The sequence below is a fragment of the Hydra vulgaris genome, chromosome 01, assembly GCF_038396675.1.
Source record: "Hydra vulgaris chromosome 01, alternate assembly HydraT2T_AEP".
Classification (NCBI taxonomy): Eukaryota; Metazoa; Cnidaria; class Hydrozoa; order Anthoathecata; family Hydridae; genus Hydra; species Hydra vulgaris.
The window spans coordinates 73,522,852-73,550,467 of record NC_088920.1 but is presented as its reverse complement, the minus strand read 5'-3'; the positions used below and the strand labels follow the sequence as shown (position 1 = coordinate 73,550,467).

The 27,616-nt window shown below is 25.7% G+C and overlaps 1 protein-coding gene across 1 annotated transcript in view; it reads right to left on the bottom strand.

Moving 5' to 3' along the window:
• The window catches only part of LOC100210255 (uncharacterized), a 73,066-nt gene extending 46,159 nt beyond the window's left edge, over nt 1–26,907 (bottom strand). The window contains exons 1-5 of the mRNA XM_065789132.1: nt 25,557–26,907; nt 17,033–17,434; nt 9,024–9,519; nt 6,083–6,366; nt 4,393–5,007 (exon numbers count right to left, since the gene is read on the bottom strand). Coding sequence (XP_065645204.1) covers nt 4,393–5,007; nt 6,083–6,366; nt 9,024–9,519; nt 17,033–17,434; nt 25,557–26,861 — 3,102 coding nt within the window. The 5' untranslated portion in view covers nt 26,862–26,907. The remainder of the gene's footprint in view (nt 1–4,392; nt 5,008–6,082; nt 6,367–9,023; nt 9,520–17,032; nt 17,435–25,556) is intronic.
• Nucleotides 26,908–27,616: the final 709 nt, after the last annotated feature.

Sequence of the window (27,616 nt, the reverse complement as noted above, 5' to 3'; positions counted from 1 at the left end):
ATATATATATATATTATATATATATATATATATATATATATATATATATATATATATTTATCAAGCCTTTCCAAGAAACGCTTGCGGTGTTAAGTCTTGCATGTCCACACATTAGTATTTTATTTTAGACAACTTAGTCGCAATTTGCAAATTTTCTTATATTAGGTGTTGCAAAAAAACAAAAAGTTTCAAAAACAAAGAAAGCAAAATTAACATAATAAGAAAACATCTATGTAATGCATGCTTATACTTTTATGTATAAATATTTTTATTATGTAAATAATTTAGAAAAAACAACATTTGATTTTGACAGAGAAGAAAACAGCTATTTCACTCTTAAACAGTTATTGTTGAACAGTTTTAAAAAAAACCTAAAAGTTACCTATGATGGATTAACTTTTTTTTGCCAGTAACCGGTAGTACAAGGTTTAGTTGTAGGGCAAATATTGTTTATAACCTGCAACACAATTTTTGAAATTGGATCATAGATGCAATATTGCAAATTTAAAAAAAAAATAATAACAATTGTCACACTGTTCGAACAAGCTATTATCTCTTGTTATTCTTAACAATACCTTTTCTTGTTATTATTATATTGACTCATTCTTTTAAATCATTTAATTTTCTTCCTAAACTAACTAGTAAATTCTAATTCAAATATCTTGTTGGTAGTGAACTTGTATTAAAAAAATATTTGAAACAAAAGTAGCTTGTATTAAAAAATATTGTGAACAAAAAAAACATAATCATTAACCTTAGTGATGTATACAAATGAAGACAGCTTTTAATGCGGAAAATACATCATAATTACTCCCTACTTTCCACAATTTTTAAAACAACTTAACCACGCAAAACTTTTCCAATAAAACCATCAAGACTTAAAGAAGATAGTGCACAAATTTAAATTTACAAACTGATGTCATTTTAATAAAAAAAAACAATTATTTAGTAATTAATTTATACCAAAAATAACTTATATTTTAAAGTTATTCAACTTCCAAAGGTCGAAACAAAAAGTTTCGACCTTTGGAAGTTGAATGACTTTAAAATAAAAGTTGGGGATGATAATTTTTCATTTTTTTGTTTATGATTACAACCTTTTCAAACTCTTTAACTACGTAACAAGAACCTTGAAAAACAAAATGTGCAGAGGAAAATAAGTTAAGTAGTATCACCAGGTACTTGGTACCAGGCTATCAAATTATATTATTAAACTAAATCTCATTCTTTTTTAAAAAAAAAGAATGAGATTAAGTTAACAAACTTATTTGCTACAAGACTGCAAATAACCACTAGTTAAATTTTTTTGGCAACCTTAAGTTTAGTTGGCAACCTTAGCAGATGTTAACTTTACAATGAGTTGTACATATGGTTTGTACATTGTACATATGGTTTCTATGAAAGTCCGTAGTCAAGAATAATCAAAATAATTAAGACTTAGTAAGAGTGTTTCCATTCGAAAGAAATAATTGCAATAATTATTAGCAGGAAACAAATGAGTTTTAATTGGGTTAAAATTCATCAGTCAATGCAAACCCTAAGCTGTCACTAAATGCAAATCAGACTCAAGATTGACAACCTGTTCTTTGCAATTAAAAAATGATGATTTTTTATCATGACTGGAGTATTCTATCTATCTTTTGCTGAAGAAAGTTGTGTTATCAGAAAAAGAGGTATGATTATCAGAAAGATTATAAAGATGAGGAACGTCACAGAAACAAGAATAGGGAGCCTTGTGGTACTCCTAAAAATACAGGAAATGAAAGATTTGTCCATCAAGATTTAAAATTAATAATGCTGTTGTAAAAAAATGATTCAATAATTTAAAAAACAACTTAAGTAATGTAAGTGATTTGGATGTCTAAGGGATAGTCCATATAACATATAGCATATTAACTGTATTATGCAATACAGTTAATATGCAAAACAATAAAGATCACAAGTTTTCCACAGGGTGTTAGCCACAGGGTGTTAGCCAGCCTGATGGCATCATGTATAACACAGTATTACCAATTGGTTTAAAACTCCTAAAAATGTATAAAATCATAGTGAAAAAAACAAACTAAAACCTGAATCAGTCTCAGATTTAAAGTGTTGCATTAGACAAGTAAAAAATGCAATTAGTACAGACGAAGAAGAAATTAAATTGATCAATTTTTTTCAATGTGTAAAAAACTGTTGTCATTAACAAGCAAGATTATTCATTTAAAAGTTTAACAAAACTTTATTTTTAATTTTCTAATAATCAGTAATTCTCTAGTTAAGATTTTTCAATATATTTAATAAACTATTTTTTAAACTTATTCTTATTATTAAAAATCTCTTTATTTACATTTTTACTTTTTATCTTAAGTTAGGAATGTAACAAAGATCTATGCATATTAATAAATATTATACTTTAATATAAGTTAATAACATTTTTTTATTGAAAGAATTAAAAATACTTTCGGAAAAAGAAATTGGCTGGTAAAATAAACCAAAAACAAAAACAATGAAAAAAAATCAAAAATAATGTATTATTTATGTTACATTTGCGTTAAACATTAAAGAAGATAATTAAAAACTATATTATTATTTTATACAGATTAATAATATATTAAATTTATTTAATGATAAAAATCATAATAAAACATTAGATAAAAAAAAATACAAATATCTATGTAAAAAAGTATAAAAATTTTATTTTAGTATTTTAAAATTTTTAGTTTTAAAATATTAAAGTATTTAATAACTTAAAAATTCAAAAACTTTCCATATAATTAAGGTTGCCAGACATCTTGCCTTAACGGAGGAGAATACAGTGCCAAACCTGTAAAAATAAAATTTTTTACTGTGTTCTCCTTTGTAAATGCCGGACATCTGGCAACCCTACATATAATGTATAGTGTTTTTATTGACAGTCTTTAATTAAAAAGCTGTTTTAAAAAAGTCAATTAAAAAGTTGCTACTTGAAAAGTTACAAGAGGATTGCAGAAATCGTAAAGAATATTTTGTAAAAAATTAAATACTATTTAGCATTTTTTTACATTTATAATTTAAAAAATAAATAAATAAAAGGAGACAATATATGTAACTAATTGTTTAAACATTTTAAAACTGTATTTAAAAGTGATATACACAATTAAATAAGATCAAAGTCTCAATGAATAAATTTGATAATTCATACATTTAAATTTTAATTGCAAACAATTGTTTTTTGTTCCCGTACTTTCTTTACTATATCAAACAAAGAAGAGAAGCGATTTAAAAATGAAAGCTTAAGAAAATTGCTAAGGATGAAATAAGTTGAATAATGGTAATGAAACATTTATAAAATAGAAAAATATTCCTACTATGAATATATAACAAAGCCAAAATTTATTATGAAAGAAATTTATTTGTATCTAAAAAGTGTCAAATTAAGTTGTTTTTTTTTTAATTTCAGGATGCAATAAACTTTTTTCAGGCCACATCTTAAATCGCAATTTTGCAAGAACACTGTATGAATTTTTTTTCCTGGCTAACACCCTGTTCCGTTACAGATTCTTTAATTAAACCAAAAATTGAAGCAGCTCTTTAACTTCAATAAAAATCACCAGACAAAAGTGCAAACGATCTTCTACTTTTATTTTAAAATTAATATAATTAAATAAATTTTAAAATGATGAAATAAATAACTACAACTAGAAATGACATCTGCATGAGATTATTGAGTTTAAGTGAGGGGTTTAAGTGAGGGGTTAATAGAGGGGTTAAAATGAGGGGTTAAGTGAGGGGTTTACTTGAAATTGAAAGAATAAAAGGTTTCGTGTTTGCCTGAATCCAGGAAATTAAATTAAAAGATACAGTCATAAAATAAAGTGAGTAGCGTTGTCTAGAAAACGAGTCACAAAGTTATCTATCTGAGGAAGAAACTTAATGTGGAAAAAGACTGAGCATTAGAGTCAGGTGGATCAGTGGTACTAAAGCCATTAGGTGTGGCATTAAAGTCTTCAAAAGCATTGGCAAGTTCAACAATAAACAAAACTTCATTATTCTATTGGCTAAGTAATAATGAAAGAGGGTTCTTTCTCTTTCAAAAAAAAAAGAATGATAAAGAACAAAACAAAGGTGATTGAGTGAGGTGGCAAGCAAAAGCAAATAAAAAAAAAGCAAAAGGATTTAAAGCTGAATAAAATGAACTAAAACATTTAGGTAAACTGATACCTAAAGAGGACTAACATATCATAGTTTGAAACTAAAAAATTCTCTTGCAGCTAACACGGTTTATTTACATTTAAAAATATTTTTTAAAATTACACAATCATAGCATAAGTATTATACTATGTATCAAAAATAAATATTTTAGATATAAGTAACTGCTAATATTTTTCAAAACTAAATATTTGATTAGATTATTTAATTTAGACTTACTTTATGAATAATGCAACAAAGCAAATCAAAAGGTATTAGTTGGAAGCACTCTACTATAAATACCAAAAATTGTTTTTCAGAAAACTCTGAAGTTTCTGAGGTTGTTAACATATTTTTTTGAATAACATTTGAAAGAAGAGCAAGAGGGGCATGTTCTAATCTTCTATTTGAGCATATTATAGATGTTAAATATAGAGAAACTAACTTTGCATCCCTAGCTACAAATGCTTCTGTAAAGGATTCAATTGAACAATCTTTCAAAACTTTTACAAACTTTCCAAATTGAAGTTCCAAAAAAAAGTAGCAAACATCTTTTGAATTAAACTTTGATTTTAAAAATTCTTTTAAATTTCCTAATTTTCTCTGAAATATTTCATCCCAATTCATTAATTTTGAAACATCCTCTAAGTAAGGCAATGCATTAATTTTTGAAACAGCAATCATAGACAAAAAATTATCTGAGTCTGTTAAAGATATAAGTTCCTTTTGATATTCTGAACCACATAAAACTGCATGTTGATATTGAAATAAAGTGTTGGTTGGTACTGCAAAATTTCTCAAGACTGATAGATCTTTAAGATTAAACTGTACTTTAGCTGCAATACTGATATCATCCTAAATAAATTAAAATATTAGCTTAAGTGAATACTTATGAATACGTAACAATGTTAATAAAAACATTATGCGAGTTTATTACATTTATATAAATTTATTTTCATTTTACTTATAATAAAACAATTTATCAAGTTATTTTATATAAATACATATTACTAATATTTTATATGAATGCAGCCCTCGGAATTATAATGCTGATCTTTAACAGTTTAAGGTTGGCAATAATTTGATGACCTGCAATAACTTGCCGATTTGCTGATCTTAACCTGTTAAAGGTTGGCATCAGGTCAGCAAAAAAAAGTTTGACACAGGTTTAACCATAAAACATAGAAATGAGGTCGGGGATTTTAACTTCAAACACTTTTAGGTTGGTAGTTAAGTCGACATTGCTGAATGCTGACCCTAATTCTGAAGGCTGTAAATATATAATTTTTTGTTAATGTCACTTTTTTTATTCATAAACATCTTTATAAAGGAGAATTACAGCAAAATAATAAAATAAAGCATAGGGGCATTACAGTCAGGTCAAGAGGCATTACAGTTAAGGTGCAACTGTACCACTACTACTTTTAACAAAATTTGTTGAGTTAACAAGGACTTTTGATTGTTTTTGCTAACTTCAAACACTTAAAGTTAGCAAAAACAATTAATAATTGAGAAAAAATAAGCTTTTAAAATTTTATGCCTTTTGTAATTAAAGTAAACTTTCAGTAAAAACTTATATTTGTACAATTAAACTTATTCCTAAAGGTTAAAAAAAATCAGTAATACTAGATAAAAGTTCAGTGAAACTAAAATCATAGAGATGATAGTTCAGACTAGGATGATAGAGATAAAAGCTTAGTGATACTAGGATAATAGAGATAAAAGTTCAGTGATACTAGGATGATAGAGATAAAAGTTTACTAAGATACTAGAGCCTAGTTTTGAAATCTTTTGTCATATTTTTATAAAATGTGTTCTTATACAAAATAATCCCTTAAAATTTAAAAGAACATAAGAAAATAATCATCATAAGGTAACTCTTTTTTATCTTGAATAAAAAATTCAAATTAAATATTATGAACACTCTTACTTTGCAGCCTTGATCGCCACACTGATGAATAAAAATCCCCAGATCATCTTTAGAAACACTTTCACTTTCATTTTGGCAGACTGTTTTTAATCCGTACTCAACTAACTCCTTTAAACCCTCATTTTCAGTAAGAAATTTTAAGAAAGAACCATGACCAAGATCCTCAAAACAGTGAAGTTTTTCATCTATTGCAGATATAACTTGCTTCTCAATACGAGATAATAAATCAAGAGTTAACTCATTATTTTGAGAAAACCATTTCTTTGCAGTTTGCAAAACAAGTTCTAGAATAAAAAAAAATTAAACATTTTTTTGTGTGTTTGTGTGTAACTAAATAATGTAAAAATATTCATTTTCTGAAAGAAAATTTCTAAAAACAAATCTGCTTGTAAAAAAACTGCTTGTCTTGGCAACTTCATATGCACTATTATGTACACTGCAAGTATATGTATGTATGTATGTATGTATGTATGTGTGCATGTGTGTATGTATGTATGTATGTATGTAAAAAGCATAAAAAAGCATAGCTATCTTAATCAATGACAAATGCTACCTTGATATGTAAATAGATGAATTGCCAATTAATCTCGTTATGCCTTTAAATACTATATAACAAACATTGCTGTTGCTGTTGTTGCTACATTTAGTAGCAACAACAGCTAGCTGATTTTAAAGCTGATGGTGATGCAGGAAAGTTTTCTTTAGCAAACAACTAGAAAATCAGCTAGATTTCTGGCTAATGAATTATGCAATATTTTAGCATTTTATACAAACTCAGTTAACAATAACTTTTTTAAAAATTTATTATCAGTTGAATTTTCAAGAGATAAAAAAGTTATCTTTTAACTAAATGGTTATATATTCATTTTGTAGCAAAATTATCAGCTTTTGGTTATGACAGCTAAGATGGTTATTTTTATGAATATTTATAAAAGATTTACAAATATTCACAAAAGGTTTGCAAATATTTACAGAGTTAAATTTATATTTTGCCATAAAGATACTAATTTTGTAAAAAAAAATTGATTCTTAATTAACTGCAAACAAAATTGGAGTTTTGGCAATATTTCCTAGTTTAAAATTTGCAGTCTTTGCACAAATCAAAATCTAAAAGGACCATCTTCAAACATCTGGTTACACATTATTTCAAAAAAAAGTTTTTTCATATGCAAAAGAATAACTATCTACAAACTAAAAAAAAATTAAACACTATTAAAAATTTCTCTGTTCAAAAATAAAAAAACATTGATTAAATTTGAATATTTAGCTACATTAAACAATTTTCAATGCCGGAACATTTATAAAGGCATACTTAGAGTAGCAACTGTTTGCTGTTTTATTTATTTATTTATATATGATATCAAGGGTTGGCATCAACCTGTTTTGTAGACCAGGAACTGTATTTTTCTGATAACAGCACAAAGTTTTAGGTTATATATTGAGTTTTCCTTCTCATTGGTAAGTCAGTTTTATAATGACATTTTTCAAGTTGCTTTTAAGAATATTCAAACTTAAGTATGTTCATGCTTATGTCAAATTAAAAAGATTTGGCAAAAAATTATGGTGATTAAAACAAAAGTGCACTAAAAAGTTTTGTACCAAACATGAGGGCAATAAGTTAAAAAGAATTTAAGTTTACTAAATAAAAAAAACAACTTTTTTTTCTAGCTAAACTTAAATTCTTCAACAAATTTTAAACTTTATTTGATAATCTTTTAGTATTTGAAAGTCATGACATCATGAAAGTCATGGCCATGTAAAATTTATGAGGATTACAAATTTTATGTGGTCAAAACTTTTGAATAATTTGATAAACTAAAAACTTTTCCAGATACATTATATAAAGAAAGGTCCAGCATGCAAAACTTTAACAAAAAATTACAATATCTTGAAATGTTACTTATCTTATTTGTTTAAATTAGATTTTTCAACAAATCACTTTGATATCAATTAAAGTTCATTCTACTAATGTCAAAGAGATAAATTATAAATGAGCAAGCTATTTAATACACGCTGTTAAGAAAAAACAAAGCAATATTGAGAGTAATTATTATTTAATATAAACTTTATATATATATATATATATATATATATATATATATATATATATATATATATATATATATATATGGGCAATTCCATGGCAGAAAATGAAAAAGTAGTCACATTTTATTCTATTTTTTGTTAACTTTAGCATATGAATATTGATGTTAATACATGAGAGTTTGATTAAAATATACCTTTAGAACTAAAAATAATATATTTAAGTCATTTTTATGCTTCTGAAAGTAACGGTTTTTGTCGCATTGATAAAAATAATATCATTGTAAAATGTTATTTTAACCATGAATTTATTTGCATTAAATTTAATTTAGAAATTAATTTAGTAGGAAAATGTAGCTAACATTTACAAATTGTTGTTGGTTTTATAAAATATATACTTAATAAAATTTATACTTTATAAAACTTATACTTTATAAAATATTTATTTCAAGATAATATCGAAAGAACTTTTTGATGTAATGTATGTTAACAAAAACAACTTTGATGTAACATAAGTTGTCAAAAACATGATAAAGTTTTTTCTAAAATTTAGTTAAAAACTCAAGTTTTTTAATAATACATGCGAAACAATATTAAATGTTTTTACATTTAAAGTTTTGAATAACAATGCTTAGTTTAAGCACATTTTTATTTTAAATTTGTGTAATGTAAGTTAAACTACATGCATTTACTACAGTTTTGGCGCTTTTGTGTTAACAAAATGAACTACGACATTAAGTAATTCTTATTTCGTTGCGCTTGTTTGACAAGGTTTGAACTGAAACTTTTTGTATTAGGAGAATTTAGAAATCTTTAATATTTTTTATATATAACAAACATATGAACAAAATATAAAAAACATATAAACAAAACAAAACTTAAAAAAAAACAAAGAAACCTTTTGGAACAGGAGCTATATTAGAATAATTGTTTGGAACCTCTTTTGGTTTATGATTATCTACCATCTGTTTTATTGTATTTTCAAAACCTAAGTAATTTAAAATGGTAACATCATCCATGCCTAAAACTTTTAATGGCGCAGTTGAGAGTATGATATGAAATATTGAACTCATTAAAGGATTTTTTTGGATAATCAATAATGCATTCATCACAGTGTCTGAAAAATTTATAAGATTTGCAGTAGATGGTAACTTTTTATAGGCTTCTTGTTTCATATTTTGCAGCATTAAATAAATTTGATTGAATGCGTCTAGAAGTTTCATGCCACACATTTTTTCTATAAGATTTTGTGGTTTTCCAGGAGTTTGTGCCCCAACAATTTCATTCAACCTTTTGGAAAGATATGAATTTAGTTCTTCACGAAGCTGATTATTAAATTTCTTGACCATTTCCCTTTCATGATGGAAATCTCCAAGCTTGGCTTTTTTAACAACCTTAAATAAATTGTAATTCAAACTATTAATAAAATGTTATAACTATATTATAATATAATAATTAAAATATTATTATCTTTGTAATTTTTACTGCTTTTATTATAAATTATTATATATTATAAAAAAAGTATTTATTTCATTAAATTAATATTAATAATAAATAAACTTTAATAAAGTATTACTTTAATAGTATAATAGTAATATATTACTATAACATATAACTTTTATATATAACATAAAACCTTTTTTTTTTCCTAAGAATTTATTATATATTACATAAAAAAATCTGTTTTAAAAATTTGATAAATCTTTAAAACAGCAGTTTTCAAATATTTACAACATTTTTTGAGAGATGTTCTCTTTTTAAAAATTTAAAGGGCTTGTGTTGGAGGGGTATTTTTGGGGCTTTTTATTAATTAAAAACCTTAGCACCAGCTGGCCTCAGAACCATTTAACTCGGTTTTAGAGATGTACGCTTATTTGGAGAAAAACTTGTGTAATGCTGGTTTACAGAACTATACTGCTTACACCTAAAATCTTAGCCTAGGAAGCTTTCTACAAGACAGAAGCTAGATGCAGTTAACATCTGCCAGATGTTAACTGCATCGAGACACCATTTCTAGTTTTTTTAACCCTAAGGCCAAGACAGCATTATTTTAAATCGGAATTTATTTCTCCTAGTCTTTGCCTAGAAAAGCGAATTCTACAATGCATCAGGACAAAGAGCAGGTTGTGCTGGATTAAATGTTACCAGCAGCAAGTTGTTTGTAGTGATCTTGAACTTGACCTGACATAAAATACAAATATCATCAAAATTTTCTGTCAACTGTTTATTAGCTCTTTACAAATATTCTTTATTTCCTGGTAACTCATAACTTAAATGGTGGTTGCATGCAGCCACATTGGAAGTAAATATGTTTTATAAAATAAATTGTCTTTGGTTATTGCAATATTCTAATAATTTAATCAAAAACTTAAATGCATTAAAATCTAGTTTTTTAATGCACTAGTGTATTTATACAAGCAGGAAATAGGCAAAATTATTATACACAAATATTTATACAGGCGGAATATTTATACAGGTGAAAAATGGGAAAAATACTATTACAAGCAAGAAATGGGCAAAATATTTTTACAGACAAGAGACGGGTAAAATATTTTTTACAAGCAGGAAATGGGCAGAATATTTATACAGGCAGGAAGTGGGCAAAATAATTATATAAGCAGGAAACCCTAACCCTGGCAAAAAAAGTCCTTGATAGTTATACTAATTTTCTAGGACAATAACTTAAATTCTTAAGATTTTAAAAAAATACTCATAAACAAAAGTTGACAGATTATTTTAACAACTATTGACAGCAGTTTAAAACATTTTCACAATGTTTGTAACAAAATATTTAAATTTAACAGCATTTAACATTTATTCCACAGCATTTAAAACATTTTCACAATGTTTGTAACAAAATATTTAAATTTAACAGCATTTAACATTTATTCCACAGCATTTAAAACATTTTCACAATGTTTGTAACAAAACATTTAAATTTAACAGCATTTAACAATTTATTCCACAGCATTTAAAACAATTTCACAATGTTTGTAACATAACATTTAAATTTAACAGCATTTAACATTTATTCCACAGCATTTAAAATAAAACTAAAAAATATGAATAAAAAATTCTACTTGAAAATGAAACAAACTATAAATATATATTGATCTAAAGATGACAGTGGTTTCTGGGTATTTTTACTAAAAATTATAATCATAAGTAAATACCTAAACTACCAGCCTTTATTTTTAAATAACAGTCAACTACTACTACAGGATATTTGAGAACAACAGCAAAAGTTTGTTTTACTAAGTAAAAGAAACCTTTGTTATAAATAACTGTTGTACATCAATTTTAATTCTAATTAAGAGAATATTTTGATTTGCTTCTTTCTGCTTTTGCATAAGATGTTTCTCACAATGCCATTTCTTTAATACATATTATCTTAAGCATTTCCTTTATTTATTCTTCATTTTGACTATTTTAAGCATTTTCTTTCCCTAATTACTTTATTTCCTTAACTAATTATTTTATTTTTAACGTGTCATCAGAAATGTCTTTAAAAATTAAAAAAAAAAACACTGTCAATTATTTGAAAGTAAAAAGAAAAGGATTGTGAATAAACCGCAAAACCGTTGTAATTATGAATTACATAACAAAAGAAAAAAAATTGACATAAGATGTCAATTGACCTTAAAGCTCCTGTGTAAGCCATTAAGACAAACCTTACATACCAGGAATACCTTTCAGTGTCTATTTTCATAAAAATTCTTAAATTGAATGTAACTAGAAATGTACATTGAATTTATTTTAATAGCATCAAGTTAATATGATTTTAATTTTTTAAACTATTCAAAAATTTCACTTTCATTCTGTAATAGTTGCCTATTAAAACATTAGCTCAATATTTTTACCCAGTTAAAAAAATATAAGACACCACTCTTTACCACCTGCTTACTTCTTTACCTGTACAATTTATTTAAGCCTTAATATAGCCTTAATAAAGCCTTGAATTCCTAAGGAATATTAAACCTTAGAGTTTAATATTCCATTAGATTTAATGCTATTATACCAAGATTTACGAAATTCCATGGAGTCTTAAAAAAATACTTAGCTAATTTAAAAAACTGTTGGCAAATTTAAAACACTTGGCTGATTTAAAAATTACTTTGCTAATTTAACAAACACTTGACTTATTTAAAATAACACTTTGCTAATTTAAAAAACAATTAGCAATTATTATTTAAACTCTCATACTTTTATAATATGTTTCAGCAATCAAAAGGTTTTAATGATTCTATAATGACAATCTATAACTTCAGAATATTTAGGCAGATAAAAAAAAAAATCACAAATGAATGCTATCTGAAGATGACAAGCATATGTCAACTGAAGATGGCAAGCAAAAGTCATCTGGAGATGACAGGAAAAAGCCATTTAGAGATGAAGTCATCTTAAGAGTACAGGCAGTAGTCATCTGAAGATAACAGGCAAATCTCAGCTGGAGATTGAAATTAAAAGTTATTTAAGAAAAAAGCAATTGATTATATAAACTTTTATTATCATCATGCTTGTAAACAATGTTTCATCAATAGATTTTCTTTTAATATAAAAAATCTTAATTAAACTTCAAAAAATAAGTTTAAATTAAACTTACTAAAAAAATTATTGAGTTATAAATAAAAAACTTTATTAGATTTAATGCTATTTTTTTCTGTAAAGAAATTTCTAGTTTTTACTTTACAAAACAAATCTGTTCTGACTAATATATTTATCATTGATCAAAGGCATCATTGGCCAGTTAATTTATTATTGAACGAAAGTATCATTGATCAATACATTAATTGCTGATCAATTATATTGTTGACGCCAATAAAAACAAGTATTTTTGTAAAAGTTATACTTTTTTTTTGGATTTTCTCTAGTGTTAAGTAAAAAAAAAACAAAACAACCTTTCTAAAAACTTTGATTATAACTTATTATGTAAACAAAAAACAAAAAAAAAAAAAGATTGAATTTCCAAATAATACCATGTTAATAAACTTTTTATCCATATCGCCTTAGATATTTGAATTTAACCAGCTTGGATATAAGACAACATAAAACTGTTCATGGGTATGAGAAAAGTCAATGGTCAAATTTTACGTTTCCAGTTATTGATAAATCTGGAATTCATACACATAGTCAAGGGCATAAATTGAATAGTGAACTAATAAAAAATTGTCCAGCAAGATTTAATTTTTTTTACAAACAGAGCTGCGAAATTGTGGAATATCTTAAAATTCGAAGATACTAATGCAATATCATTAAACTCATTGAAGGCTATTTTATTGTCCATGATTATTAACATTTACATTCATAACGGTATTGTAAGAACCGATGTTAACAATTAAATGCTTGTTTGGTGCTTTGTGGTTGTCCTACTAAAGAAACGGATTTGTTTGTATGGTTATGTTTACAGTAACGGCTGCAATAACCTAGTGATAGGCTCTGCAGGGATATATTATCTCTGTTTCAGCATTGATATATTATTATTATTATATCTAAATAAATTTTTTTTAGCAAGTTAGATCAAATTACCATAATTGTTGATAATAATGTAAATGAATTACTTTGATAGAAGTAAAAAAAACATGCGATAAGATAAAGAACTTATATATGATGACTTACATTGTTGTGTAAAATTAAAAAAAAATTACACTGTAAAAGTCATTTGTATAAAAATCATAATATTGTTTAACAACACTTTTTAAGTTTATTTTAAAAATCAATTTTCAATAAAACTAATATAAATTTTACCTTTTATTATAGTGACTCAGGAGTAATTAAAAGTTGTTTAAAATTCTTCTTCAGTTAATGCAGACATTCATTAATTAAACAAGATATTTTTACAACAACAAAATAAAAACTATAGAGATAATAACTATGAAGATAATAACTATGGAGACAATAACTATGGAGACAATAACTATGGAGATAATAACTATGGAGATAATAACTATGGAAATAATAACTATGGAGATAATAATATGGAAATAATAACTAAAGAGAATGAAAACCAAATTTTAGGCTTCAAAGCAGAATAACATGCAAATTAACAATTTATAAGATAGCAAACACTTGTTAATAAGATAACAAAAAAAAAAACTTTTTGTTATTATCTCAATAAATAATTTGTTTTGTTAATTTAATTAACTCAAAACTAATTTTCTAATGATGATTTATGAAATAAAAACAACTTATAACTGGGGATACCTTTAAAGTTGCTTTGGTCTATGTGTTTATGATGCAATCGAAATTTTTTCAGAAAAAACTCTCAAACACATTTGTTATGTTAAGGTCATGATAAGGTTGGACATTTAGACACAAAAATGAGTGGTAAGCAATAAAGTACCTTCTCAAAAATCATCTCATCTTGAAACAAAAATATATTGGGAATTGAGCTCACATCTTATAAAAAGTTTTTTTAAAAAAACTACTGCAACAAATTTTTTTATAAAATTAGTTGCAGTAGTTTATTATTATTATATAACAAAACCAAGATTGGGTACAATTTCTAAATGTAATTGAAATCAAATAAAGTCAAAAATAAATTTGTTCATACTAAAATTTAAAATAAAAACAACATATTAGAACAATGGAAATTGTAATTGAATGGCTAAATTATAAATGAATAGCTGGCAAATATACAATCATAATGTTATGAAGACTAAAAAAACTTCAAAGCAAGTATTGCTTTTGCTAAATCTATCTGGTTGATTAAAAGATTTTTTGATAAAAAAAAAAGAGCGATTAAAACACTATTGTTGAAAACATTATAATTGTTAAGTACACTTAAATTTATCATAGTTTAAGATTTTAGATTTTATATAAATAAGTTTTTAGTGCCATCATATGTAAAGTAGAAATACTAGTGTCATCAATACTTGTATAATGTAGTCTTGAAACAAAAAAATATTCAAAAGCACAAATGAGGGTCTAAAGAATAAAGTGCTTCAAAATTACTTAAGATTTTTAAGGAAATTTTACCTTCTATTATAACTAGTTTCATTCTAGGAATTTTAATATTTGGTATTATATAACTTCAATTTAAAAAAAAAAAAAACGTTGGTGATATGATAACAACAATTTATAGAAAACCTACAGATACAATGTATTTTTTACACTATAAATCAAACCACCCTTTACACCTAAAATATAACATTTTTAATCAAGCTTTGAGATATAACAAACTTATATCTGACAACAATGTTCTGATAAAAGAGCTCAAGACCTTAGCATAAATTGCAATTGTTTGTGGTTATCCCATAGAAGTCATAAACACTTCTATTAAAAAAGCCTTAGGCTATACTCAACACCAACTTTTACATAATAAAAGGAAATAAGAAAAGGAAAGAGTCCTATCTGTTATATAAACTGTTAAATATTAAACTTGACTTGTCTATTGATCGAAAAAGTTGGTGCTGAACTATGACAGCAAATGTATGTTCTATAAATTAGAGCAAATGTAAGTTTTATGACCATTTCTTCTCCTTTATTTACAACTTACAAATATTAGAAACATCACCTTCTAAAATAGCAATGATACTTGCAACTATTGCAGTATGTTGCCTAATAGGAAGACCCTTGCCTATTGCCACAAGAAATGTTTTCTTTAAAATATTTTTTTGGGAAAAAAAAAAAGATTGTTCATATCTGCTACATATTCAAAGTCAGAATGTAATAATCATTCTGATCATGAAAAACTTTATAGACTTAAACTTTTTAGTTTTATAAACTATTAAATGGCAAACTAATTAAAATAATAAATGCTCCATTATATAAAACCTGCTGTAGGATGTAGAAAGTGATAAAATAATAAGTGATAGTAAACAACTTTAATAAATAATGATATTTTCATTAAAATTAATTTAGCAAGCTAAGACATTTTTAGTATAGTAATAAAAATAAAATTTTTATTTTAAATAAAAAAGTCAGATTACGATTCTAAATTTTTTCTTAAATTTATCTCTTAAATTTACCTACTGATGTTTTGACGTTTTTTATTTCTGTTTTAGGGATGACCACAATCCAATTCATTATGATAACTGTAACTAAATTATTCAATAAAAATTTTGATGAGCCTATTGATTAGCTTATTGCCCAGTTCTCGCAGCAATAAGAAAGGGACCTCCTATTAGGCAGCATACTGCAATAGTGCCATTTATTATTGCTATTTTATCTAATTTTGTAAGTTGTAATTAAAGGAGAAGAAATAATTATAAAACATACTGGTTATTTGCTATACATTTGTATTTTTATAATTCAACTCATCCCCTGGTAAAATTTTTAAAACCTTTTGAAATTTAGGATTGAATTTCATGAAAAGGAAACAGAAAAAACAAGTCAAAAACAACTAAGGAAACATTTTGATATGGTCGCAACTGTTTCAATTTCATTACTGTCAAGTTACTCTTAAGTGCATATTTCAAGAAAGAAAAGATGGAAAGAAAAGTATGGAAGGGAATTTTTTTCCAGATGTAATAAATGGAGGAAAAGATGGGAAATGGGAAATGGAGGAAAAGATGGGAAAGGAAGGAGGGTCTTAATAAACAGGTGGGTGGGAATTTTATTTTCATTTCTATAGGTGAGTTTGTATTTCCTAATTTTTAAGACTTAAACTGGTTTTAAAAGTTAGAATATAATAACTAAATTTATTTTTAGTTCAAATTTTTTTTGTTTATAACAAAAAAATAAAATAAATGGGGAGTGGGCATGTCTTCATAAACTCAGGATTAGATAAATTTTAGGAAAATCAATAAACATCAACTTCTGTGTATTAAACACTTGAGAGCAACACTTTTTTTTTCCATTGATTTTTTATACCTCCTGTTTTTGTAAGTAACAAATTTAGGTAAATTTGACCATTTTTTTTTCTCATGTATAACAAATTCAAATACAAAAAAATTTTAAAAAACTTACAAAAACTGCTAGACTTATGCTGGTTATTCTCACACCACTTTCATAAGGTTCTGCAAAACCATGTTGCTTTATAAAATAGTCCATGAACTCAGTTAAAGAAAATCGACTATTGGAATTGCTCGATTCTAATACACCTTTATTTCCTTTTTTCTTCTCATTGTGATAGCGTTCATTTTCAAGCTTCCAAATAAGATTAAAAATATCACATGTCGTAATTTGAGGAATATCTTGCTTATTTGGTGGAAATTGAAAGTATTCATAAACTAGAATTTGTTTCTGCAATGGTCCAAGTTTGTAGTCAACAAAAGAAGCTTTTGAATCCAACTTACATATCTCTTGGTTGAGCTCATATAATGTACATATATTTCGGAAGTTTACAAATGACTGGATGAAAGCATTAATCTAAAAAAATGTTAAAAAAAAAACAATATAAAAATTATTTAAAAAAAAAATTACAAAAATTTAAAAAAAGTATATACAAACAAATTAAAAATGCACACTGATACATTTAAAACACCACTTTAATAGTCAAAAATCTCACATTATTTCTTTAAATTTACCTTATTTATTTAACTTCAAATTTATATCATTTCTCAGTTTTACAAAACTTAACTTGTGATCAAATAATTAACTTTAGTTAAATATGATGTGTCTAGCTTGGTGTCTATAATAGTATTCAAGGTATGCAAAGAAGTAATACTTTGTTTTGCAATTTTAAGAGTAATTATTCAAAATGCAGACGTTTATTTAAAAAAAAAAAAAGAGAAATAAAAAGAAATCTTTACTTATCTTATATTTATTTCCTTTGCAGCAATAGATTATTAATCATAAATTTTAAATGCTTTATGAAACCATTTGTTTTTAAATTGATAGATAACACATAAAATTGTCAAGAGAGATTCTCCAGTGGAAGTAATAATCCAAGTAAAAATTTTACATTAAGGTTTATAAAAAGAAATGAGTTTAGATAAAAACAACATTTAAGAAAAATTGCTCAACCACACTACAGTGGGCTAAACAGTGGACGCTACTCGAAACAGTGGACGTTGCTCAAAAATCAATGTTACCAAGATTAATTTAAGTTAGTTGTTATTGAAAGCCAAATAAATTTCCAGTTCATTAAAAAACAATTATTTGAAAAGCATGATTTGTTTATAAAATATACTAGTTTGAATAACATAAATTCGTTGCAAAAGAAAGGTAATAGGTATAAATGATATATAAAAGTCATTTTTGGCATTATATAAGAAAAAATATCATTATATAAGCAGCACTAATGTGATAATTGTATTTAGAAACAATCTAGGACTGCAGGTTATAGAAATGTGAATGTTTACCTCATAGATTATTCCACAAAATTTTTTTTAAAAATAATACCTAATGAAACAACTAAAATTCATCAAAAAAAAAAATTCATCTCAAAAAGCGTTAAGTTGGCACTAGTAAACTCTTATAGTTTTAAACTCCTATAACAAAGAAGAATAAGATGTTTTTTAACTTAATTGCACCCACTTGGCACTTTTAAACAAAAAAAGTAAAAGAATGACTCTACCCCTTTGGTTAAAACTTTTATAAAATATAATTTAAAATGTTAATGCAAATGGTTTTACATTAATATGTACAAACTTTCTAAAGGGGATGCTGTGCTCAGTAAAAGTGTATGTCTAGAAATTAAAAATGGATAAGGAACAATTTTTTGACTAAATTTAATCTAGTTAGTTCAAACATTATTAAAAAAATATTGTAGCATTTAAATTTGTTTTAAAATGAACAAATTACAAGAGCTAAAATCAAAACTAAGGGCTTTGTGGTGTATATAGTAATCACCGTGGAAAATAAGAAATAAAAGGCAAGCAGTCAATTTGACCAGCTAAGACATGGAATTGACGGTCAATTATTTTCTTTGGACTTTCAAAATTTTTATTATTTTCTTTGTTTAAATTTTTAATTGAGTAATAATTATTCATAATTGGAATTAAACACACAAAAAATACGAGTTCCTTAATTTTGAATGCTAAAAAATAAAGGAACTTGTATTCTTTTCCAAATCAAATTTAAATAAAAATTTTGAAGTTCTCACAAATAACTAATGTTCTGCTTAAATTATCTGCCTAAGTTAGTTTGTTTAAAATTAAGCTTGTGCGCACAGGCTACACTCACGTGCACAGACAACGCTCTCACGCACAGACTACGCTCGCGCGCACAGACTTTCATTTAATTAAAAATAGAAGTTTGATAATAACTAATTGATCTTAATTTTTTTTTTTAATATCAAAACAATATTTAAAAAATTTAAACTGGATACTTAATAATAAAAGAAACTGTTTTATGAATGCTATTGAAAAACGAAAGCATTGTTTGGCAATTCATAATTTAAAATTTAATTTAAAATAATTCATTAATTGCAATGGCTTCTCATCGGTGGGATTTATTGCAATAGCTTCTCAAAAGTTACAAAAAAAATTATGAAAAGATTAAATGAAAAAAAAGAAAGAAAAGAAGTACAGTTGGTTCTCAGCTGTTCTCAGTTACATACAAAAATTTTAATTCTTTAATTTTAATGAGCAGAGATATGAAACAATTTTTTATCTCTGCTCATTTGAAAAACTGTAAAACTTAGTTATTAATAACTTTATTAACACATGTGCACAAATCTTTTACTTTTTCGAACTTGATACTTAATACTTAGAAGACAATTGTTTTTTGAAATACAACTATAAAAAATACTAAAGTTTTTTTTTTTTTTGTTATTTACCTCCCCAAGGCCGAGAAGACCACTACAGATGAGGAGGCTACTTAATAGTGGTTATAACCCTCTCTCAACTCTATAACTCCGAAACACCAACCTTGACAAACAAGGCTGCTGCGCGAAGAAACAAGTTGAGCGCGGTACTATGCTTATGAAACGAGCGCTTTACCACTACACCACTACCGCATGTTACATAAAACAAGATTATACTAAACATATATAATTTTAAGAATCCAATTATTAAAAAATTTTAAACTTACCTTTAAACCATTCATTCATTTATTACATTTGCAGCAAAAACTTACAAAAAAATAAATAAAAAGATTTAAAGAAAAAATATATATATTGACTAAGCACATCTAACCAAAAAAAATGTTCTTAGTTAAATACAGGACTTATTATATATTTTTATATTTTTATAAAAAAAATATAATTTTGATCTATAGCATTTATTTCTGTTACAAAAATTGTTATATACTTATTATTTAAGTGCGGTAGTGGTGTAGTGGTAGAGCACTCGCTTCGTATACATATACAAACCAAAAAAAAATTCTTTCAACAGCAGGTTTCAATATATTGCCTAGTTGGAAACATCTCAAACGAAAATATTCTGAAGTAGCACCAATTATTATGAATTATCTTGAGTCTTATTCTGGTGTTTACTTTAGTCTATTTCAGGCTGTTAAACACATGGTGCAAAGGATATTGAAGAACATTTTTTAGATATAAAAAGTGAAAATATACTTATGAAAATAAAGTTTGGATTTGATGGTAGTGGAAGCCATGCAATATTTAATCAAAAAGATAATGTTAACACACTAGCAATATCATACTGACAATATTCTGTCCACTTTTACTTAAAACAGAAGCAGGTTTGTAATTATGGTTGCAAAAGTCACCAAATGCCTCACTGAGTCACAAAGCGCTGAGTCTTCAATTGGGAAATAAATCAAGAGAAACTCTTAAATCATTGTCTATCTTCAATTCTGACTTTGAAGAGTTAAAAAATAAAGGTTTCCTTATATATAAAGAGGGAAAACAATTTAATGTAAAGGTGATAGTGTAGTCATATATGATGGATATGAAAGCAGTGAATCTTTATTTCGGAGTTGAAGGTGCATATTGTGATCTGTGCACATGCTCAAAAGATCAGTTTGAGAATGACACACCACCACACACAAGCACACCAAAAAAACAGTTGATATCAATCCAGGAAAATTCAGTGGAAGAAATACCACTACAAAAACTGAAAATGCAATAGGTCATTTGGCTGAGAAGAACATACAAATTTCAAGCTCAAAAATTTATAATAAACTACCTCCTAGTGTGAATGTTTAACTGCGCTGCATTAAAGCCACCCATTAAGCTGAAAAAAAATTCTAATTTTTCGAAGAACATAATGTTAAAACAGTTAAAATGTGGTGTTGTGTGAAAATATGGCATTGCATTATAATCTTTGATAAAGTAGAAGCTAAGCAGTTTGCAGAACAAAAACCTAATACTTGCCTGCCACCAAGCATTTCAATCCCCAATAAGTTGCATCTTCTGTTAAGCAATATGCAAATATGAGTTGAAGTGCAACCACTGCCAACAGCCATACTGGTTTGCACCTTTTACAACTGGTAAGTTGAACTGTCAAAGAAAATAACTGTCAATCTGCGAGTTAGAACAATGTATCTAATTGGTTTAAAATTATGATTATTTTTTGCCCTATAACTTGTTGTCAGGTAAATTATTAATAAGACTTGTCAAATCTTGACATGGCTCATAGAAAACAACAATTATGTTTTAGCCCTGTAGATAGCCCTGTAGATAGGCTGTAGAAAGACATCTTCTTTATTGAAAGCTGTTGGGTAAAAATGAAAGACTATATTTAATTTTTTTAATTCAACATATTTCTGAACCCAATATAGGTATTGCTATACTAGACTTGGTTTTTAGCAATCAACATGATTTTGTAAGCCATATTCACAACCTCAATACATTGGGGGATTGTGATCATTCCATGATAACTTTAACATCAATATGAAGTCAGTAGCAAAAAATAATTTTAGAATCATGTTTGACTATAATAAAGGAAAATTTGATTGCATTAGGCAGTAGTTGCAAAAAATCAACTGGATTTTAAAATTTGAAGGAAGCACTCCAGATTATTGATCAACATTTAAATCAACATTGCTTGACTTAAAATCAACATATGTTCCAAAGCGATTGATCAACATCAATCCTAAGTATAAAAAACTCTTATGGATGGCTTATAAAGTAGCCAAAGCAATCAAAAGTAAAAAGGAAAATATATTCTAGACACAAAAACAAATCACATCCTGCAGTGGTTAGTGTGAATAAAAATGCAAACACTAATTAGGAAAGCAAATTTTGACTTTCAGTATATGCTGGCGCAAAATATCAAACATGGTTCTATATCATAAAGATAAATTATCAAAAAGATAAATCGGCTGGAGCTGATGATATAGGACCGAGGCTACTTTACAGTATTCAAAATGAAATTTGTGTTCCATTTTATTGACTGTTTTCTAGATCACTTGATGATGGGGTGGTCCCAGATGATTGAAAAAGTGCTAAGGTTATTCCACTATTTAAAAGTGGTAGTAGATCAAATGTGGAAAATTACAGACCTGTTAGTCGAATTCGTAAGCTATTTGAATCACTAATACGAGATGCTTTAGTTAATTACCTTGAAATGAACCAAGCAATACTAGACTCGCAACACGGATTCAAGAAAGGAAAATCATTGTGACCAATTTATCTTGTTTTTGGAGCAGGTAACAGGATTTCTTGACAATGGAAATTGTATAGATGTGATATATTTAGATTTGCAAAAGCTTTTGATAAGGTTCCTCATTAAGTATTGCTAAAAAATTGTATTCTCATGGAATTGAAGGCAAACTTTTTCAATGGATAAATATTGGATGATTAACAGAGTTCAACAAGTAGTTTTGAATTGAAAAAATTCTTCATTTAGGAGAGTACATAATGACCATAAGGATTAGGTCCAATCCTATTTTTGATATATATTAATAATCTGAATCCCAGTGTGGCAAACTATATATTAAAATTTGCTGATGATACCAAAATATTCTCTAAAGTTAATACCAGAAGCTATGGTTTATAACTCCAAGAAGATCTGCAAAAGCTTGTTAAGTGGTCTATTGAATGGCAAATGCAATTTAATGTTATGAAATGCAAAGTTATGCACACTATAAAAGAGAACATTGGTTATGAATATAGTATAAACAGGATTATTTTAGAAGAAATTGAGACTGAAAAAGACCTTGGGGTTGTGATATCACATGATTTGAAAGAATCTAACCAGTGTATAAAGGCTTATGGTAATGCAAACAAAATACTGGGAATGATATATCGCACAATTGCTTATAAACAATCTGATATTATGATGAAACTATATAAATCGTTAGTTAATCCACATATAGAATATTGTACATCTGTTTGGTCACCTTAATATGTCAAAGATAAAGAACTAATTTAAAAAATACACCATCGTTTTAGTAAAAAGATAATAGAAGTGGAACATCTATCATATGCAGACAGAATACTTAAACTTGGTCTATGGGCATTTGAGGAACAAAGGAACATTTCGGATTTACTTGAAGTGTACAAGATGTTGCAAGGGTTTTTTATTATTTAATATAAAAATTTTTTTGAATTAGCCACAAGCAAATGAACAAAAGGTCACCCACTTACACTGGTTAAGCATAGATTCACAACTGTGGTCAGTCAATATTTCTTTTTGAAAAGTGTAGCCAACTGCAGGAACTCACTTGATGATGATTCTGTGATGATGAATGAAAATTATGATGTTAAACTACATTTATTCTGGCTATTAAAAATATCCTATATTTTCACGTTTTTTTATACTGTAAATTAATGACTTTTATGGTCTTGAATATATATTTATTCCAATAATCAAAAATATTTAGTTGCAAACTTAATAAATTAAAATTTCTGTTTTTAAAGGTATTTAAATTTTTTATTATTAAGTTTGTCTTTTAATTGTTGCTAATCAATTTTAATGGCAAAAATTGATACTGGGAGATCAAAACATCATTTTTCTAAAAGTAAACAATCATAAACTATTGATCGACCGTTATTTTCACCACTGCTGTATACAATATTATATACATTACCTTATATATCTTATACAATAATATATAAAACATTTCATACTCACTAGCATATATATTAATGAATACTATTGAGTATAAAGTAGTATATAAATATTAAAGCATATATATATATATATATATATATATATATATATATATTTATATATATTTATATTTATATAAAGAGGGCTAGAAATAAGCGCCAGACATTGGACATTGTCCAGCACTTGTCTGGTAAAAAACAACATCTACCGGTCATTTTGTCCAATCCATATTTTATGCGCATTTATTTTCTAATCATTTTAGTTGTTCTAAAATTATTAATTAATTCAGTATTGTATATAAACTTTATTTTTTGAACTTTTTATTTTTTATACAAAACAAAACTGAAGTTGAACACATGGGTACATTAATAAAACACATTATTTTTTTGAGTTAATTTATTTTTATAAAGATGCCTAAGCATTACACTTTTTTGAATTAAGAAGACCGGTTTTTATCATTCATATTAAAGTATTCCAATTAGTTATTAATTTAAATTTATAGTTTAGTAATTATTTTATTTTTTGTCCAATGGTTTTTATAAATTTCAAAGAAATATTTTACCTTTTTTATGAAATTTTATAAAAATTCTAACATAATGTTATTTTAATGCTTATAGAAACCAGTACTTTTTATAACACCATTAAATTTGAGTTGTTACATAACGTTTGTTTTCGGGCTAAAAAATTTGTTATTGAAAGTGTTTAAAAAATTGATTCTAGAAAAAGTTTGAAAAGATTTATAAAAAAACATATTTATATAAATGTAATTAAGTATAACATTTTTTGATAATTTAAATAAAATGGGTTTATTTGAAACATAATTTATTTGCTACTTTCTTTAATCAAGTATAAGTAAACATAATAATTTACATATTTAATATATTTACATAGTAATTTATGTAGTAAATAAATTTGTATTTTAATTTTAAATTTTTATCATATATTTAATTATGTATTTAATAATTACATAACTTATGTATTTAATATATTTACATAATAACTTATGTATTTAATAATTTAAAAAGGATTTTGCATAGTATAGTAATTTATATATATATATATATATATATATATATATATATATATATATATATATATATATATATATATATATATATATATATATATATATATATAATCAACTTTAAAATGTATTCTACAAAACAAAGTGCTCAATGTTCTTAAAAGAACAGAGCAATTATAAATTAGTAGAAAATCACTTTAAAAACACAAAAATAAAATGAAAAATAAAAAAAATTTTCTTAACTGATTTTCTACTAATTTATATATATATATATATATATATATATATATATATATATATATATATATATATATATATATATATATATATATATATATATATAGATATATATATATATATATATATATATATATATATATATATATATATATATATATATATATATATATATATATGTATATATATATATATATATATATATAGATATATATATATAGATATATATGTAAATATATATATATATATATATATATATATATATATAATAAATAATTCACGTTGTCAAATTAAAAATGAAGATAACAGGTTAAATTTTAAATACCTTTCCTTGTAACTTCATTATGTTAAATATTGCAGGAATATCACCATCCTGTCTAAGCGGTCTGCTTTCTAAGGGACACAAATCTTTTATGCAAGAAACATTGTAAAAGAGACACAGTTCTTTTATTATATCAATGATTCTAACAACATCACCTCTTCTGCATATTTTATTTTGAATCTGTGTGACTTTCTCGTTAATTTCATTTAGAGTTGGTCTTTCTTTGATTTTATTGTTTGTGTTTGAGTTAGGAAAAAAATACATTTTATGGTGATTTCCAAACCTGTCAGGAATTCGCAAAACATCAACTGGCTGATTATCAGAATATTGTAGCAATGTAATTTCTGATGGTATAAGATTTTCTTTTAAAATGTTATCAGGCAATTCGAGTTTCTCTAAAAGTTGAATTAACTCATCAAGCAATTTTAGGTACAGTGGCTTTATGTCAGAAGTAAGAGTCATCAAAACATTACATGTTATATTATCTTCTGATAAAAGTATAAAATCAGAACAAAACCGTTGAAGGAAAAGTTCTGGATATTGAAAATGAGACTCAGTCTCAGAAATGTAGTATCGCAACACATTCTTGCTAAAAAAATTTTCTCTAAACATTTCTTTGAACCACAATTTAAATTGATGAACAAATAAGACATCTTTTTTGAGACTATACATCATTGCAACAATTCGCAGCTTGCAATATGCTACATGAACAAGTTGAAAACTGCGATATTGTTCAAATGAGTCAGCTATGTTATCATGATCATATAAACATTCATTTTCTGCAACAATATCATTTTTTTTGTCATTAGTTGCTTCATCTTCATCTTCTTCATCAATTGGTATAGCAGTGTCTTTTGAGTTTCCCATGTTTGCTAAAGATTTTTTCAAATTTTTTTCAGCACATTTCGAAGATGTATTAAACATTGTTTTTAAAAACGATTCTGGTGAATTATGCATATCTTGAGAATTCTGAGAACCAACAGAGGATTCTAAACTTATATAATCTTCATCGGTTATAACATTAAAATCAGTGTTATTACTTTTTAATGGATTTGTAGGCTGAATTGGTGCAAAGCCTTTTAAATAAACTGTGTCTTTGTATATTTGAGCCTCTCTTCCTAAGATTTTTTTAGCACACTTTTTTAACTTTAACATTTTTTTTATTTTGTTGATCTTTTGGTAAGATGTATTGAAAGGTTCTTTCCAACGTTCAATATAGTCATTGTTAAGTTTTCCGAATTGTATACTTACGCCATTCTTTTTAATAAAATATAATAATCGAACTCGTAACTCTTCAACTGAAGACATTTTATTAGATATAAAAGCTTAAAAAAAATTTTAATAAATAATATCTACTTTTATATAGTAAACAATAATTACGCCTTTATTACTTAAAAACAAAGGTTTTATTGCTGAACATGTATATTATTTGAAGCTTTAATCTGACCTACTAGTTGGTCAGGGTCAACTTCATAAAGTTATCAACTTCAATAAGCTCAGGTTTGACTAATGTAGATCATCCAGGTCATATTTATAAAATCCAGAAAATTGTTTGGGTAAAATTTCTGAAAAAAATCAGAAATATACTTTCCCTTATTTTCCTCCTAATTTTGCTTTTAGCTAAGTTGTTTCCAATTTTTTTTTAATTTTTTTTTAATTTTTTTATGAGTGTTGAGTGAAAAAGCCTAAGTGATGAGTGTTGAGTAAAAAACAAATATATTACAAAAATATATACCTAAACTTGTATGTATGGAAAATGTTTAGATATCCAGAAAAAACTAAAAGTTAAAAAAATTATCAGGAATTTAGGAAATATCTGGAAAAAGTAATAGCTGGACTAAATACATTTAATTGACACCATCATCATTTATCAGAGAGAAAGAACAGGTTGGTTTGACAGCTTCATTTATTTTATTAAATTATTTAGTTGTACATTCTGATAATTACAATATATTTTAACAAATTTAACATTTAAAACTAAATTTTTTTTTTAATTCATGCTTAAGGGAAGTAAATTTAGTGACTTTTATCTATTATTGATGATATACACAGAACATCAATGA